The 15,750-nt window shown below is 42.7% G+C and overlaps 1 protein-coding gene across 3 annotated transcripts in view; it reads left to right on the plus strand.

Annotated features, from left to right (window-relative positions):
* The window catches only part of LOC110455129 (leucine-rich repeat and IQ domain-containing protein 1-like), a 40,684-nt gene that overhangs the window by 18,559 nt on the left and 6,375 nt on the right, over positions 1-15,750 (plus strand). For all 3 annotated transcript variants that reach the window (XM_021505078.1, XM_021505080.1, XM_021505079.1), the window contains exons 15-21: positions 1,604-1,754; positions 4,946-5,139; positions 7,715-7,842; positions 11,437-11,510; positions 11,793-11,889; positions 12,456-12,626; positions 13,497-13,868. In XM_021505078.1, the coding sequence (XP_021360753.1) occupies positions 1,604-1,754; positions 4,946-5,139; positions 7,715-7,842; positions 11,437-11,510; positions 11,793-11,889; positions 12,456-12,626; positions 13,497-13,868 (1,187 nt within the window). The remainder of the gene's footprint in view (positions 1-1,603; positions 1,755-4,945; positions 5,140-7,714; positions 7,843-11,436; positions 11,511-11,792; positions 11,890-12,455; positions 12,627-13,496; positions 13,869-15,750) is intronic.

Raw genomic sequence — 15,750 nt, forward strand, 5'->3', positions numbered from 1 at the left:
ACCTGTCCTCTTCACTGTAGTGTAACTTGTCCACATCACTGTAGGGTAACTTGTCCACCTCACTGTAGGGTAACTTGTCCACCTCACTGTAGGGTAACTTGTACACTTCACTGTAGTGTAACTTTTCCACTTCCCTGTAGGGTAACTTGTCCACTTCAGTGTAGGGTAATTTGTCCACTTCACGGTAGTGTAACTTGGCCACTTCACTGTAGGGTAACTTGACCATTTCACTGTAGTGTAACTTGTCCATTTCCCTGTAGGGAAACTTGTCCACTTCTCTGTGGGGTAACTTGTCCACTTCACTGTGGGGTGACTTGTCCACTTTACTGTAGGGTTACTTGTCCACTTCACTGGAGGGTAATTTGGCCACTTCACTGTAGGGTAACTTGCTCACTTCACTGTAGGGTAACTTGTCTACTTCACTGTAGTGTAACTTGTTCACTTCACTGTAGTGTAACTTGTACACTTCACTGTAGGGTAACTTTTCCACTTCATTGTAGGGTAATTTGTCCACTTCACGGTAGTGTAACTTGGCCACTTCACTGTAGGGTAACTTGACCATTTCACTGTAGTGTAACTTGTCCATTTCCCTGTAGGGAAACTTGTCCACTTCTCTGTGGGGTAACTTGTCCACTTCACTGTTGGGTAACTGTCCACCTCACTGTAGGGTAACTTGTACACTTCAATGTAGTGTAACTTGTCCACTTCACTGTGGGGTGACTTGTCCACTTTACTGTAGGGTACCTTGTCCACTTCACTGTAGGGTAATATGTCCACTTCACTGTAGTGTAACTTGTTCACTTCACTGTAGGGTGACTTGTCCCCTTCTCTGTAGGGTAATTTGTCCACTTCACTGTAGGGGAACTTGTCCACTTCACTGTAGTGTAACTTGTCCACTTCACTGTAGTATAACTTGTCCACTTCACTGTAGTATAACTGTCCACTTCACTGTAGTGAAACTTGTCCACTTCACTGTAGGGTAACTTGTACACTTCACTGTAGTGTAACTTTTCCACTTCACTGTAGTGTAACTTGTCCACTTCACTGTAGGGTAACTTGTACACTTCACTGTAGTGTAACTTTTCCACTTCACTGTAGGGTAACTTGTCCACTTCACTGTAGGGTAACGTGTCCACTTCACTGTAGGGTAACTTGTCCACTTCACTGTAGTGTAACTTGTCCACTTTACTGTAGTGTAACTTGTCCACTTCACTGTAAGGTAACTTGTCCACTTCACTGTAGTATAACTTGTCCACTTCACTGTAGGGTGACTTGTCCACTTCACTGTAGGGTAACGTGTCCACTTCACTGTAGTGTAACTAGTCCACTATAAGGTAGAATGAATTGTTTACTTCAAGGTAGGGTGGCTTATCAAATTTAAGGTAGGGTGACTTAATTAATATGTTCATATATAAATACACATTTTTTATTTAACATACTTATGTCTTTTTTTTTTGAGTGCTGATGTCACATGTTGCTTCGTATCGTAATGTACATGTTTATATTTGTTTAAATAAATGGAAATAGCATAAAAAACAAACAAACATGAAAACTTATACAAACTTGATGTAAACTAGATAATTATGTGATATTTGATTTGCAGCACAACTTTATAGAGTATGTCAACCTGAAGGACCTCGGCAATCTGTCCTATGTCAATCTGTCTCACAACAAACTAAGTGTTTTACATGGTCTGGATGGGTGTGGCAACCTACGTTGGCTGGATCTGTCTCATAACAGACTCACTAGGACAGGTATGTATAAATAGTCGGGGAGGGGGGACACAACCTACGATAGTTAGATCTGTATCACAACAGACTCACTAGGACAGGTATGTTTAAATAGTCTGGAGGGGGGACACAGCCTACGATAGTTAGATCTGCCTCATAACAGACTCACTAGGATAGGTATGTATAAATAGTCTGGAGGGGGGACACAGCCTACGATAGTTAGATCTGTCTCACAACAGACTCACTAGGACAGGAATGTATAAATAGTCGGGGAGGGGGGACACAACCTACGATGGCTAGATCTGTCTCACAACAGACTCACTAGGACAGGTATGTATAAATAGTCGGGGAGGGGGGACACAACCTACGATGGTTAGATCTGTCTCACAACAGACGCACTAGGACAGGTATGTATAAATAGTCGGGGAGGGGGGACACAACCTACGATGGCTAGATCTGTCTCACAACAGACTCACTAGGACAGGTATGTATAAATAGTCGGGGAGGGGGGACACAACCTACGATAGTTAGATCTGTCTCACAACAGACGCACTAGGACAGGTATGTATAAATAGTCGGGGAGGGGGGACACAACCTACGATGGCTAGATCTGTCTCACAACAGACTCACTAGGACAGGTATGTATAAATAGTCGGGGAGGGGGGACACAACCTACGATGGCTAGATCTGTCTCACAACAGACGCACTAGGACAGGTATGTATAAATAGTCGGGGAGGGGGGACACAACCTACGATGGCTAGATCTGTCTCACAACAGACTCACTAGGACAGGTATGTATAAATAGTCGGGGAGGGGGGACACAACCTACGATGGCTAGATCTGTCTCACAACAGACGCACTAGGACAGGTATGTATAAATAGTCGGGGAGGGGGGACACAACCTACGATGGCTAGATCTGTCTCACAACAGACTCACTAGGACAGGTATGTATAAATAGTCGGGGAGGGGGGACACAACCTACGATGGCTAGATCTGTCTCACAACAGACGCACTAGGACAGGTATGTATAAATAGTCGGGGAGGGGGGACACAACCTACGATGGCTAGATCTGTCTCACAACAGACTCACTAGGACAGGTATGTATAAATAGTCGGGGAGGGGGGACACAACCTACGATGGCTAGATCTGTCTCACAACAGACGCACTAGGACAGGTATGTATAAATAGTCGGGGAGGGGGGACACAACCTACGATGGCTAGATCTGTCTCACAACAGACTCACTAGGACAGGTATGTATAAATAGTCGGGGAGGGGGGACACAACCTACGATGGCTAGATCTGTCTCACAACAGACGCACTAGGACAGGTATGTATAAATAGTCGGGGAGGGGGGACACAACCTACGATGGCTAGATCTGTCTCACAACAGACTCACTAGGACAGGTATGTATAAATAGTCGGGGAGGGGGGACACAACCTACGATGGCTAGATCTGTCTCACAACAGACGCACTAGGACAGGTATGTATAAATAGTCGGGGAGGGGGGACACAACCTACGATGGCTAGATCTGTCTCACAACAGACTCACTAGGACAGGTATGTATAAATAGTCGGGGAGGGGGGACACAACCTACGATGGCTAGATCTGTATCACAACAGACGCACTAGGACAGGTATGTATAAATAGTCGGGGAGGGGGGACACAACCTACGATGGCTAGATCTGTCTCACAACAGACTCACTAGGACAGGTATGTATAAATAGTCGGGGAGGGGGGACACAACCTACGATGGCTAGATCTGTCTCACAACAGACGCACTAGGACAGGTATGTATAAATAGTCGGGGAGGGGGGACACAACCTACGATGGCTAGATCTGTCTCACAACAGACTCACTAGGACAGGTATGTATAAATAGTCGGGGAGGGGGGACACAACCTACGATGGTTAGATCTGTCTCACAACAGACTCACTAGGACAGGTATGTATAAATAGTCGGGGAGGGGGGACACAACCTACGATACTTAGATCTGTCTCACAACAGACGCACTAGGACAGGTATGTATAAATAGTCGGGGAGGGGGGACACAACCTACGATGGCTAGATCTGTCTCACAACAGACTCACTAGGACAGGTATGTATAAATAGTCGGGGAGGGGGGACACAACCTACGATGGCTAGATCTGTCTCATAACAGACTCACTAGGACAGGTATGTATAAATAGTCGGGGAGGGGGGACACAGCCTACGATACTTAGATCTGTCTCATAACAGACTCACTAGGACAGGTATGTATAAATAGTCGGGGAGGGGGGACACAACCTACGATGGCTAGATCTGTCTCACAACAGACTCACTAGGATATCTTTCTGTCTGTCTGTCTGTCACAAAAGTTTGACACAATTTTGTCTGGGGCATATTTTCTTTACTTTTTCACCTGGAGTAACTGGATTTGGAATGCAAATTTACATCTTGGGATGGCAGATTGTCATGTACAAAAAGGGGGTCCTTAGTCCTTAATCAATGAAAAGTATCTCTGGGCCATATCTTTGATAGTGTTACACCTAGAGTACCCAGATTTAGTATCCAAGTATGTCATGGCTGGTGGAGTGCAAAGTATAATAAGTATGTCACTGTGACCTCTATCCTGACAGAGGTGTAGAAAGAAGTCATAACCAATGAGGGACTACAGGTTGCCTTGCTATACGTGGCCTCGTTCATTTAAAAATGTCTAACAACCATTCCTGCAGTTCTTGGCCCAGGAAGGGGTATAAGTCTGCCATTCTGGCGACAGTTAAGTTTATATAGATCAATTCCTTTTTTAATGATATATCAATTTTCAAATTTGAGTGGAATTATTAGATGGCAATAAAATGGTGTAAGAATATGAAATCCTGACTCATTTTTAGGGCTTGAGGGGTGGGACCAAAAAAAGGGGGCGGGGAATTGGCTCAAAGACAAAATAGGTTGGGGTGGGGGGGAATTGACTCAAAGACAAAAAAGGTTGAGGGGGGGGGGGAATTGGCTCAAAGACAAAATAAGTAGGGGGGAAATTGGCTCAAAGACAAAAAAGGTTGGGGGGAATTTTTTGGTTTTGTGACATGACAATGAATGTTTCTTTTGTTGTCATGATGTATCAACAATGTAACTTAACTAAACTACAACTCAAGTTCCTACAAAGGCCCTTTTGGCCTGTTGTTTAATTTGTCCTTCATGAAATAAAACAGTAATTTGTTTTTGCACAACAGGGGGTATTTACTCACTGCGGCGCCTACATACTCTCAACCTGTCACACAACCAGCTGATCAGTACGACAGGGCTGGGGGACACGCCCACTATCCAGTTCCTAGACCTATCACATAACCATCTACAGGACTGTCAGGACATCAGCAGGCTCTGTCTCCTACAAGTTCTCAAGCTGACCTCTAACAATCTCCTCCAGGTAAGTCCTCTAACAACCTCCTCAGGTAAGTCCTCTAACAACCTCCTCAGGTAAGTCCTGTAACAACCTCCTCAGGTAAGTCCTCTAACAACCTCCTCAGGTAAGTCCTGTAACAACCTCCTCAGGTAAGTCCTCTAACAACCTCCTCAGGTAAGTCCTGTAACAACCTCCTCAGGTAAGTCCTCTAACAACCTCCTTTAGGTAAATCCTCTAACAACCTCTTACAGGTAAGTCCTGTAACAACCTGCTTTAGGTAAATCCTCTAACAACCTCATACAGGTAAGTCCTGTAACAACCTCCATTTTGTTAAATCCTCTAACAACCTCCTTTAGGTAAATCTTCTAACCACCTCTTACAGGTAAGTCCTGTAACAACCTCCTTAGGTAAGTCCTGTAACAACCTCCTTTAGGTAAATCTTCTAACAACCTCTTACAGGTAAGTCCTGTAACAACCTCCTCCTGGTAATTCCTCTTAACAACCTCCTCCTGGTAAGTCCTGTAACAACCTCCACAGATAAGACCTGTAACAATCTTGTCCAGGTAAGTCCTCTAACAACCTCCTCCTGGTAAGTCCTCTAACAACCTCTTACAGGTAAGTCCTTCAACAACCTCCTGAGGTAAGTCCTGTAACAACCTCCTTAGGTAAGTCCTGTAACAACCTCCTCAGGTAAGTCCTCTAACAACCTCCTTTAGGTAAATCCTCTAACAACCTTCTACAGGTAAGTCCTGTAACAACCTCCTCCTGGTAAGTCCTCTAACAACCTCTTACAGGTAAGTCCTGTAACAACCTCCTTTAGGTAAATCCTCTAACAACCTTCTTAAGGTAAATCTTCTAACAACCTCATACAGGTAAGTCCTGTAACAACCTCCTCAGGTAAGTCCTCTAACAACCCCTTACAGGTAAGTCCTGTAACAACCTCCTCCTAGTAAGTCCTCTAACAACCTCCTCAGGTAAGTCCTGTAACAACCTCCTCCTGGTAAGTCCTATAACAACCTCCTCCTGGTAAGTCCTATAACAACCTCCTCAGGTAAGTACTCTAACAACCCCCTCCATGTAAGTCCTATAACAACCTCCTCCTGGTAATTCCTCTTAACAACCTCCTCAGGTAAGTCCTGTAACAACCTCCATAGATAAGTCCTGTAACAATCTTATCCAGGTAAGTCCTCTAACATTCTCCTCCTGGTAAGTCCTCTAACAACCTCTTACAGGTAAGTCCTTCAACAACCTCCTGAGGTAATTCCTGTAACAACCTCCTTAGGTAAGTCCTGTAACAACCTCCTCAGGTAAGTCCTCTAACAACCTCCTTTAGGTAAATCCTCTAACAACCTCCTACAGGTAAGTCCTGTAACAACCTCCTCCTGGTAAGTCCTCTAACAACCTCTTACAGGTAAGTCCTTCAACAACCTCCTGAGGTAATTCCTGTAACAACCTCCTTAGGTAAGTCCTGTAACAACCTCCTCAGGTAAGTCCTCTAACAACCTCCTTTAGGTAAATCCTCTAACAACCTCCTACAGGTAAGTCCTGTAACAACCTCCTCCTGGTAAGTCCTCTAACAACCTCTTACAGGTAAGTCCTTCAACAACCTCCTGAGGTAATTCCTGTAACAACCTCCTTAGGTAAGTCCTGTAACAACCTCCTCAGGTAAGTCCTCTAACAACCTCCTTTAGGTAAATCCTCTAACAACCTCCTACAGGTAAGTCCTGTAACAACCTCCTCCTGGTAAGTCCTCTAACAACCTCCTTTAGGTAAATCCTCTAACAACCTCCTCAGGTAAGTCCTGTAACAACCTCCTCAGGTAAGTCCTCTAACAACCTCCTTTAGTTAAATCTTCTAACCACCTCCTTTAGGTAAATCCTCTAACAACCTCCTCAGGTAAGTCCTGTAACAACCCCTCAGGTAAGTCCTGTAACAATCTCATCCAGGTAAGTCCTGTAACAACCTCCTCCTGGTAAGTCCTGTAACAACCTCCTCAGGTAAGTCCTCTAACACCTTCCTTTAGGTAAATCCTCTAACAACCTCCTCAGGTAAGTCCTGTAACAATCTCATCCAGGTAAGTCGTCTAAAAAAACCTCTTCCATGTAAGTCCTGTAACAACCTCCTCCTGGTAAGTCCTCTAACAACCTCCGCCAGGTAAGTCCTGTAACAACCTCCTCCTGGTAAGTCCTCTAACAACCTCCTTTAGGTAAATCTTCTAACAACCTCCTTTAGGTAAATCCTCTAACAACCTCTTACAGGTAAGTTCCCTAACAACCTTTTCCAGTTGTTCCTCTAGCAAACTCTTCCACTCCAACTAAGTTTCCAAACAGCCTCCTTCAGGTAAGCCCTCTAACAAACTATTCCAGGTAAGTCCTTTAACAACCTCCTCCATGTAAGTCCTCTTACAACCTCCTCCAGGTAAATCTTCTAGCAACCTCCATGAGAGTCCTTTAACAAAATCCTCCTCTTGATGGCAAATAAAGTAAATAATTGCTATTTTAGTACCTACCTTAGTAAGTGTTGTTTTTGTTACAATCTCTGTGTTAAGTACTTACCTTAGTAAGTACATACTTGGATTATTGTTACCTGTTTGTTACAGCTCCCAGACCTAAAGAACCAGGTGCTACTACAAAGTCTGTGTTTGGAGGACAACAGTCTCACCTGTGTTAAGGGACTGGGGCTCTGCTGGTTCCCTCTACTACAGAGACTTGACCTTAGTCAAAACAGGTAGGTTATTATCTGTGTATTCACAGCAGATTGTCCTTGACCATGCCGACACAGTATAAGAACTCTGAGGTAGTCTGACAATATCACTGTATCTTGTATCTAAGATGAAGTGACAACACCTTATTATTATGTATATCAAAATCATGTCATTTCAGGATTGCAAAACCTGTTTAAGTTTCGTATGAAGTGTCCGTTGTAACAACCTGCTCTTATTTCGATTACAACATTGCTATGAGCCATGGACCTACAGCTTTGAGTTCTCTCCAAGGGACTTTTCTAATAATGAGGCCCTCAATAGCAGTGTGTGCTACTGTCTCATTTGACCAATCTTTCTGAGGGCATGAAACCATTTTTCAAACTGCAATACGTGTATTGGTCCGTAGTAATTAATAAAAAAAAAATATGACATTGTCAGTTTACAAAGTAACTAAAAAAAATGGGTTGTTGATCCTAGTACAACAAGCCTCATCAATACAGCCACCACTAGTTCAAGTACCATCCTATCCACTCAGTCAAGGACACAGTACCATCCTATCCACTCAAACAGTGACATAGTACCATCCTATCCACTCAAACAGTGACATAGTACCATCCTATCCACACAGTCAGTGACATAGTACCATCCTATCCACTCAGTCAGTGACATAGTACCATCATATCCACTCAGTCAGTGACATAGTACCATCCTATCCACTCAAACAGTGACACAGTACCATCCTATCCACTCAGTCAGTGACATAGTACCATCCTATCCACTCAGTCAGTGACATAGTACCATCCTATCCACTCAGTCAGTGACATAGTACCATCCTATCCACTCAGTCAGTGACATAGTACCATCCTATCCACTCAGTCAGTGACATAGTACCATCCTATCCACTCAGTCAGTGACATAGTACCATCCTATCCACTCAGTCAGTGACATAGTACCATCCTATCCACTCAGTCAGTGACATAGTACCATCCTATCCACTCAGTCAGTGACATAGTACCATCCTATCCACTCAGTCAGTGACATAGTACCATCCTATCCACTCAGTCAGTGACATAGTACCATCCTATCCACTCAGTCAGTGACATAGTACCATCCTATCCACTCAGTCAGTGACATAGTACCATCCTATCCACTCAGTCAGTGACATAGTACCATCCTATCCACTCAGTCAGTGACATAGTACCATCCTATCCACTCAGTCAGTGACATAGTACCATCCTATCCACTCAGTCAGTGACATAGTACCATCCTATCCACTCAGTCAGTGACATAGTACCATCCTATCCACTCAGTCAGTGACATAGTACCATCCTATCCACTCAGTCAGTGACACAGTACCATCCTACCCACTCAGTCAGTGACATAGTACCATCCTATACACTCAGTCAGTGACACAGTACCATCCTATACACTCAGTCAGTGTCATAGTACCATCCTATCCACTAAGTCAGTGACATAGTACCATCCTTCCCACTCAGTCAGTGACATAGTACCATCTTATCCACTTGGTCAGGGACATCGTTTTTAGCTCACCTGGCACGAAGTGCCAAGTGAGCTTATGCCGTGGCGCGGCGTCCGTCGTCCGTCCGTCCTCGTCCGTCAACTTTTCCTTTAAACAACTTCTTCTGAAGAACGGACAGGCCTAGAGTCATGATATTTGACTGAAAGCTTCGTTGGTAGGAGCCCTACAAAGTTTGAGAACGAAAATGACCTTGACCTGTTTTCAAGGTCACAGGGGTCAAATATGTCAAAAACTTCAAACGACTTCTTCTAAAGAACTAAAAGGTATAGAATCTTCATATTTGGCTGATGGCTTCCTTGGATGGAGCCCAACAAAGTTTGAGAATGAAAATTACCTTGACCTTCTTTCAAGGTCACAGGGGTCAAATGTGTCAAACACTTCAAACGACTTCTTCTGAAGAACTGAAAGGTATATAATCTTTATATTTGGCTGGTGGCTTCCTGGGATAGAGCCCAACAAAGTTTGAGAATGAAAACTAGTTTGACCTACTTTCAAGGTCACAGGGGTCATATATGTCAAAAGCTTCAAATGACTTCTTCTGAAGAACTGAAAGGTATAGAATCTTTATTTTTGATTGATGGCTTCCTTGGATAGAGCCCGACAAAGTTTGAGAATGAAAATGACCTTGACCTTCTTTCAAGGTCACAGGAGTCAAATGTGTCAGACACTTCAAACGACTTCTTCTGAAGAACTGAAAGGTATATAATCTCTATATTTGGCTTGTAGCTTCCTAGGAAAGAGCCGAACAAAGTTTGAGAATGAAAATGACCTTGACCTTCTTTTAAGGTCACATGAGGCAGATATGTCAAACACTTTAAACGACTTCTTCTGAAGAACTGGTAGTTATAAAATCTTAATATTTGGCAGGTGGCTTCCTGGGAAAGAGCCAAACAAAGTTTGCGAATGAAAATGACCTTGACCTACTTTCAAGGTCACAGCGTTCAAATATGTCAAACAGTTCAAACAGCTTCTTCTGAAGAATTAAAAGGCATAAAATTATAATATTTGGCTGGTGACTTCCCGGGATAGAGCTCACCAAAGTTTGCAAATGAAAATGACCTCAACCTACTTTAGAGGTCACAGAGGTCAACAACATTTTAATGGATTTGTTCTTGAGAACTAAAAGGAATGGATTCATAAGATTTGGCTGGTAGCTTTTTGGAATAGAGCTAACCAATTTGAGAAGGAAAATGACATTGACCTACTTACAAGATCACAGGGAAAAATATGTCAAGCAACTTCTGAAGAAGAATCAAAAAGCATAAAATCTTATAATAATATTTTGCTGGTAGTTTCAACAGATGGAGCCAACAAAGTTTGCGAGGGAAATATTTTTAGTGCAATATAATATTTAATGAGAATATTTTGCTATGACTGCTTAAATATTCAGGTGAGCGATACAGGCCCTCTTGGGCCTCTTGTTTATGAATTAATGTCCCGACTTATACTGTCCAGCCATTGGAAATGAATCTTACTGGATTATAAACACTTACACTAATGTTAATCAATCAACTTACATTGAATACTATACAGATTTGTGACAGTCTACAAACATTGAATTCACTGTAAATATTTGTGACAGTCTACAAACATTGAATTCACTGTACACATTTGTGACAGTCTGCAAACATTGAATTCACTGTACACATTTGTGACAGTCTACAAACATTGAATTCACTGTACACATTTGTGATAGTCTACAAACATTTAATTCACTGTACATGTTAGTGACAGTCTACAAACATTGAATTCACTATAAATATTTGTGACAGTCTACAAACATTGAATTCACTGTACACATTTGTGACAGTCTACAAACATTGAATTCACTGAACACATTTGTGACAGTCTACAAACATTGAATTCACTGTACACATTTGTGACAGTCTACAAACTTTTAATTCACTGTAAATATTTGTGACAGTCTACAAACATTGAATTTTCTCTACACATCTATGACTGTCTATAAATACTAAAAGCCCTTTACACATGGCTGAAAGTCTACAAACATTGAAGATACTGTAAGTAGGTAACACATACTGTAGTATTTGTATGTTAAATAAACTGTATGTTTCAGCATTGAACACCTAGTTAACTTTGAAGTGTTCCATTTACTGTGGGATGTAGATGTTGGTAGCAACCAAATCTTGGGTGAGTATTTGTACATAGAGACTGTTAAGTTTGAGTGGTGATCTCTGTCAGGAAGGAGAGACTGTTAAGTTTGAGTGGTTATCTCTGTCAGGAATGAAAAACTTGGAGAAGTTAATAATTGTTGGAGTTAGAAATTGGTTTTAGAAATTAACCATTTACATAATGTTAAATATATATTGATGGGCATCAGATTTTCTGAGGTTCAGGCCCAAAATCTTTAAACCAGAGATGAATTTTCCATGTTCTTCATACCGATTTGATCAACTCGTTAATATTTTCCAGATCCTGAGGTGCTGATTAAGTGCCTACGTGGCTGTGTGTATCTAGAGAAACTGGGGGTAATAGACAATCCAGCCCTGGAGGACGATTTAGACCTCAGGTAGGTATTAGACAGCCCAGACTTTCAGGACGATTCAGACCTCAGGTAGGTTATAGACAACCGAGCCCTGGAGGACGATTCAGACCTCAGGTAGGTTATAGACAACCCGGCCCTGGAGAACGATTCAGACCTCAGGTAGGTTATAGACAACCCAGCCCTGAAAGACGATTCAGACCTCAGGTAGGTTATAGACAACCTGGTCCTGGAGGACGATTCAGACCTTAGGTAGGTATTAGACAGCCCAGACTTTCAGGACGATTCAGACCTCAGGTAGGTTATAGACAACCCGGCCCTGGAGGACGATTCAGACCTCAGATAGGTTATAGACAACCCGGTCCTGGAGGACGATTCAGACCTCTGGAAGGTTATAGACAACCCGGTCCTGGAGGACGATTCAGACCTCAGGTAGGTTATAGACAACCCGGCCCTGGAGGATGTTTCAGACCTCATGTAAGTTATAGATTTTTGTTTTGTTTTGTATGTAGTCTCAGTCTGTACTTGATATTCAACGCTGAAACACAGTTTAAGTTGCTGTAATTGTGTTGACATGTTATGATGATTTCCAGATCTAAACTTGCCGAGATGTTTCCCCGACTATCATCACTCGACAGTGCTGAGTACATTGGGTCACATGACAAGGTTTCACCAATCAGACCACGCAACAGTTTTGAAGCTATGTGTGTGATCCAGACCAAAGTGTTTCAGGATGCCAGACACAAGTTTGATCAGGACCTCATGTAAGTCACTTCCCACGATCAGATCATAGCTCAAATGGTTGAAGGTCACGCTGTGGCTCAGTGTCACAGTTTAAGTTTCAGTCTGCTTAGTTTACAAAAATTGCTTACTTGCTGAAATGCTTGTAGATGCCAGGTGGTATCAGATCTACACATGTGGTATCAGATCTACACATGTGGTATCAGATCTACACATGTGGTATCAGATCTACACAGGTGGTATCAGATCTACACGTGTGGTATCAAATCTAGACGTTAGGTCTGCTATTCGCTATATTCTAATATTTTAGCAAAGCGTTTGAGTTGCCTTATGGTAGGCCATTTTGTGAGAATATCGTGACCAAAGACTTGGAGGTGTTTGAATGGTTCTCTGTATGATATTCGGTCAAATCAATCCTTTTGGTGATGTTGGTGCCATCGTAATAAAGTGAAAGTTGGAGGCAGCTTAATTTTCCTTTAGGGTAATTTATTGCCGTGTGATTTTGTCTTTTCTTTTAGATTTTTTCTTATGCCAACTTGGCAACTATTTAGACAACTTTTGACTGCCAATGCTTAATGCCTGATGGAACACTGAATTGTGTAAAATTTCTTTGTTTATCTGATTTAATATGATAAAAGAATACTGATATTTTCTTCCTTTTTAATAAAACAACTTATTCCTTGATGACATAATGAAAAATATTTCCATTCACCATCTGTGGTGACATTTTTTTTAATGCAATGAAATGCTGGTTTTTAAAGCTGATATCAGTAAACGGGAGCAATGTGAAGATATAATTTTAATTGGATTGAATCAGCGCTGACACTGATATGTTTGTTAGTATCAACCTGAAGTGAAACACCTTTGAAAGTGATGTATTTTATGTTTTACAGATTACTGGAAAGTAAAGGTGACATTGACTTGAACAATATGTGTGAGATACACTTCAAATTTTGTGATAAAATGTACCAAGTGGCTGTAGAGTATCGTAATTCTCATGAATACGGTGAAGTGAACATAACGATGCCTACAGCACCCTCTACACCAAAAACTGCTAGCCACCCTCGGTCTGGGAGGGCCAGACCTGCGCCGGCTGTCAGGGAGGATCAGTATACTAGTCCCAAGGAGATGTTTGAGCGTGCTCTTCAGGGCGAAAATCGGCCGGTAAACAACAGCCAGGGAGGAGGTACTAGTAGAGATCCAAAGATTACGGCAGATATGGTTGGGAAATTTCTGGAAAGAGACAGAGATTCTGAAACATATAGGTAAAGTGGGTTTTTGTTTTATAGAGTTTATAGAAATTGTAATCAGAATAAGACAGTTTTATACTCTGTCATTATTTATGTTGTTTTGGAATGCATTTTCCCCATGATATTGTGTGATACATATGCAAGACAACACACTTGTGTTTTTCTAATGAATCAGAAAGCACAAGTTTATTACGTGGACGAATATATACGTCCGTGCAATGAGTGCTTTCTGATTCGTTAGAAAAACACAAGTCTGTGGTCTTGCTTTTGTCACATACCTTCCGTATTTGGTAGAGATCAATACAAAGATTTTAGAAACTTTGATATTTTTTGCAAATACCGCCACTTTTCAGTTCGCCATGACAAGGGGATTCCCATAAACACATGTCTGATATGTGGGACATATGTGTGATGTAGTGCCTCTGTACATCAGCCTACTAGGTGATGTGTGAGGAAGTGCCTCTGTACATCAGCCTACTAGGTGATGTGTGAGGTAGTAACTCTGTACATCAGCCTACTATGCGATGTGTGAGGTAGTGCTTCTGTACATCAGTGAGGTAGTGTCTCTGTACATCAACCTACTAGGTGATGTGTGATGTAGGGCCTCTGTACATCAGCCTACGAGGTGATGTGTGAGGTAGTGTCTCTGTACATCAACCTACTAGGTGATGTGTGAGGTAGTGCCTCTGTACATCAGCCTACTAGGTGATGTGTGAGGTAATCCTCTGTACATCAGCCTACTAGGTGATGTGTGATGTAGTGCCTCTGTACATCAGCCTACTATGTGATGTGTGAGGTAGTGCCTCTGTACATCAGCCTACTATGTGATGTGTGAGGTAGTGCCTCTGTACATCAGCCTACTAGGTGATGTGTGAGGTAGTGCCTCTGTACATCAGCCTACTAGGTGATGTGTGAGGTAGTGCCTCTGTACATCAGCCTACTAGGTGATGTGTGAGGTAGTGCCTCTGTACATCAGCCTACTAGGTGATGTGTGAGGTAGTGCCTCTGTACATCAGCCTACTAGGTGATGTGTGAGGTAGTGCCTCTGTACATCAGCCTACTAGGTGATGTGTGAGGTAGTGCCTCTGTACATCAGCCTACTAGGTGATGTGTGAGGTAGTGCCTCTGTACATCAGCCTACTAGGTGATGTGTGAGGTAGTGCCTCTGTACATCAGCCTACTAGGTGATGTGTGAGGTAGTGCCTCTGTACATCAGCCTACTAGGTGATGTGTGAGGTAGTGCCTCTGTACATCAGCCTACTAGGTGATGTGTGAGGTAGTGCCTCTGTACATCAGCCTACTAGGTGATGTGTGAGGTAGTGCCTCTGTACATCAGCCTACTATGTGATGTGTGAGGTAGTGCCTCTGTACATCAGCCTACTATGTGATGTGTGAGGTAGTGCCTCTGTACATCAGCCTACTAGGTGATGTGTGAGGTAGTGCCTCTGTACATCAGCCTACTAGGTGATGTGTGAGGTAGTGCCTCTGTACATCAGCCTACTATGTGATGTGTGAGGTAGTGCCTCTGTACATCAGCCTACTAGGTGATGTGTGAGGTAGTGCCTCTGTACATCAGCCTACTATGTGATGTGTGAGGTAGTGCCTCTGTACATCAGCCTACTAGGTGATGTGTGAGGTAGTGCCTCTGTACATCAGCCTACTATGTGATGTGTGAGGTAGTGCCTCTGTACATCAGCCTACTAGGTGATGTGTGAGGTAGTGCCTCTGTTCATCAGCCTACTATGTGATGTGTGATGTAGTGCCTCTGTACAAAAACCTACTATATGTGATGTGTGAGGTAATGCCTCTGTACATCAGCCTACTATGTGATATGTGAGGTAGTGCCTCTGTACATCAACCTACTATGTGATGTGTTAGGTAGTGCCTCTGTACATCA

The sequence above is a fragment of the Mizuhopecten yessoensis genome, unplaced genomic scaffold (assembly GCF_002113885.1).
Source record: "Mizuhopecten yessoensis strain PY_sf001 unplaced genomic scaffold, ASM211388v2 scaffold8139, whole genome shotgun sequence".
Classification (NCBI taxonomy): Eukaryota; Metazoa; Mollusca; class Bivalvia; order Pectinida; family Pectinidae; genus Mizuhopecten; species Mizuhopecten yessoensis.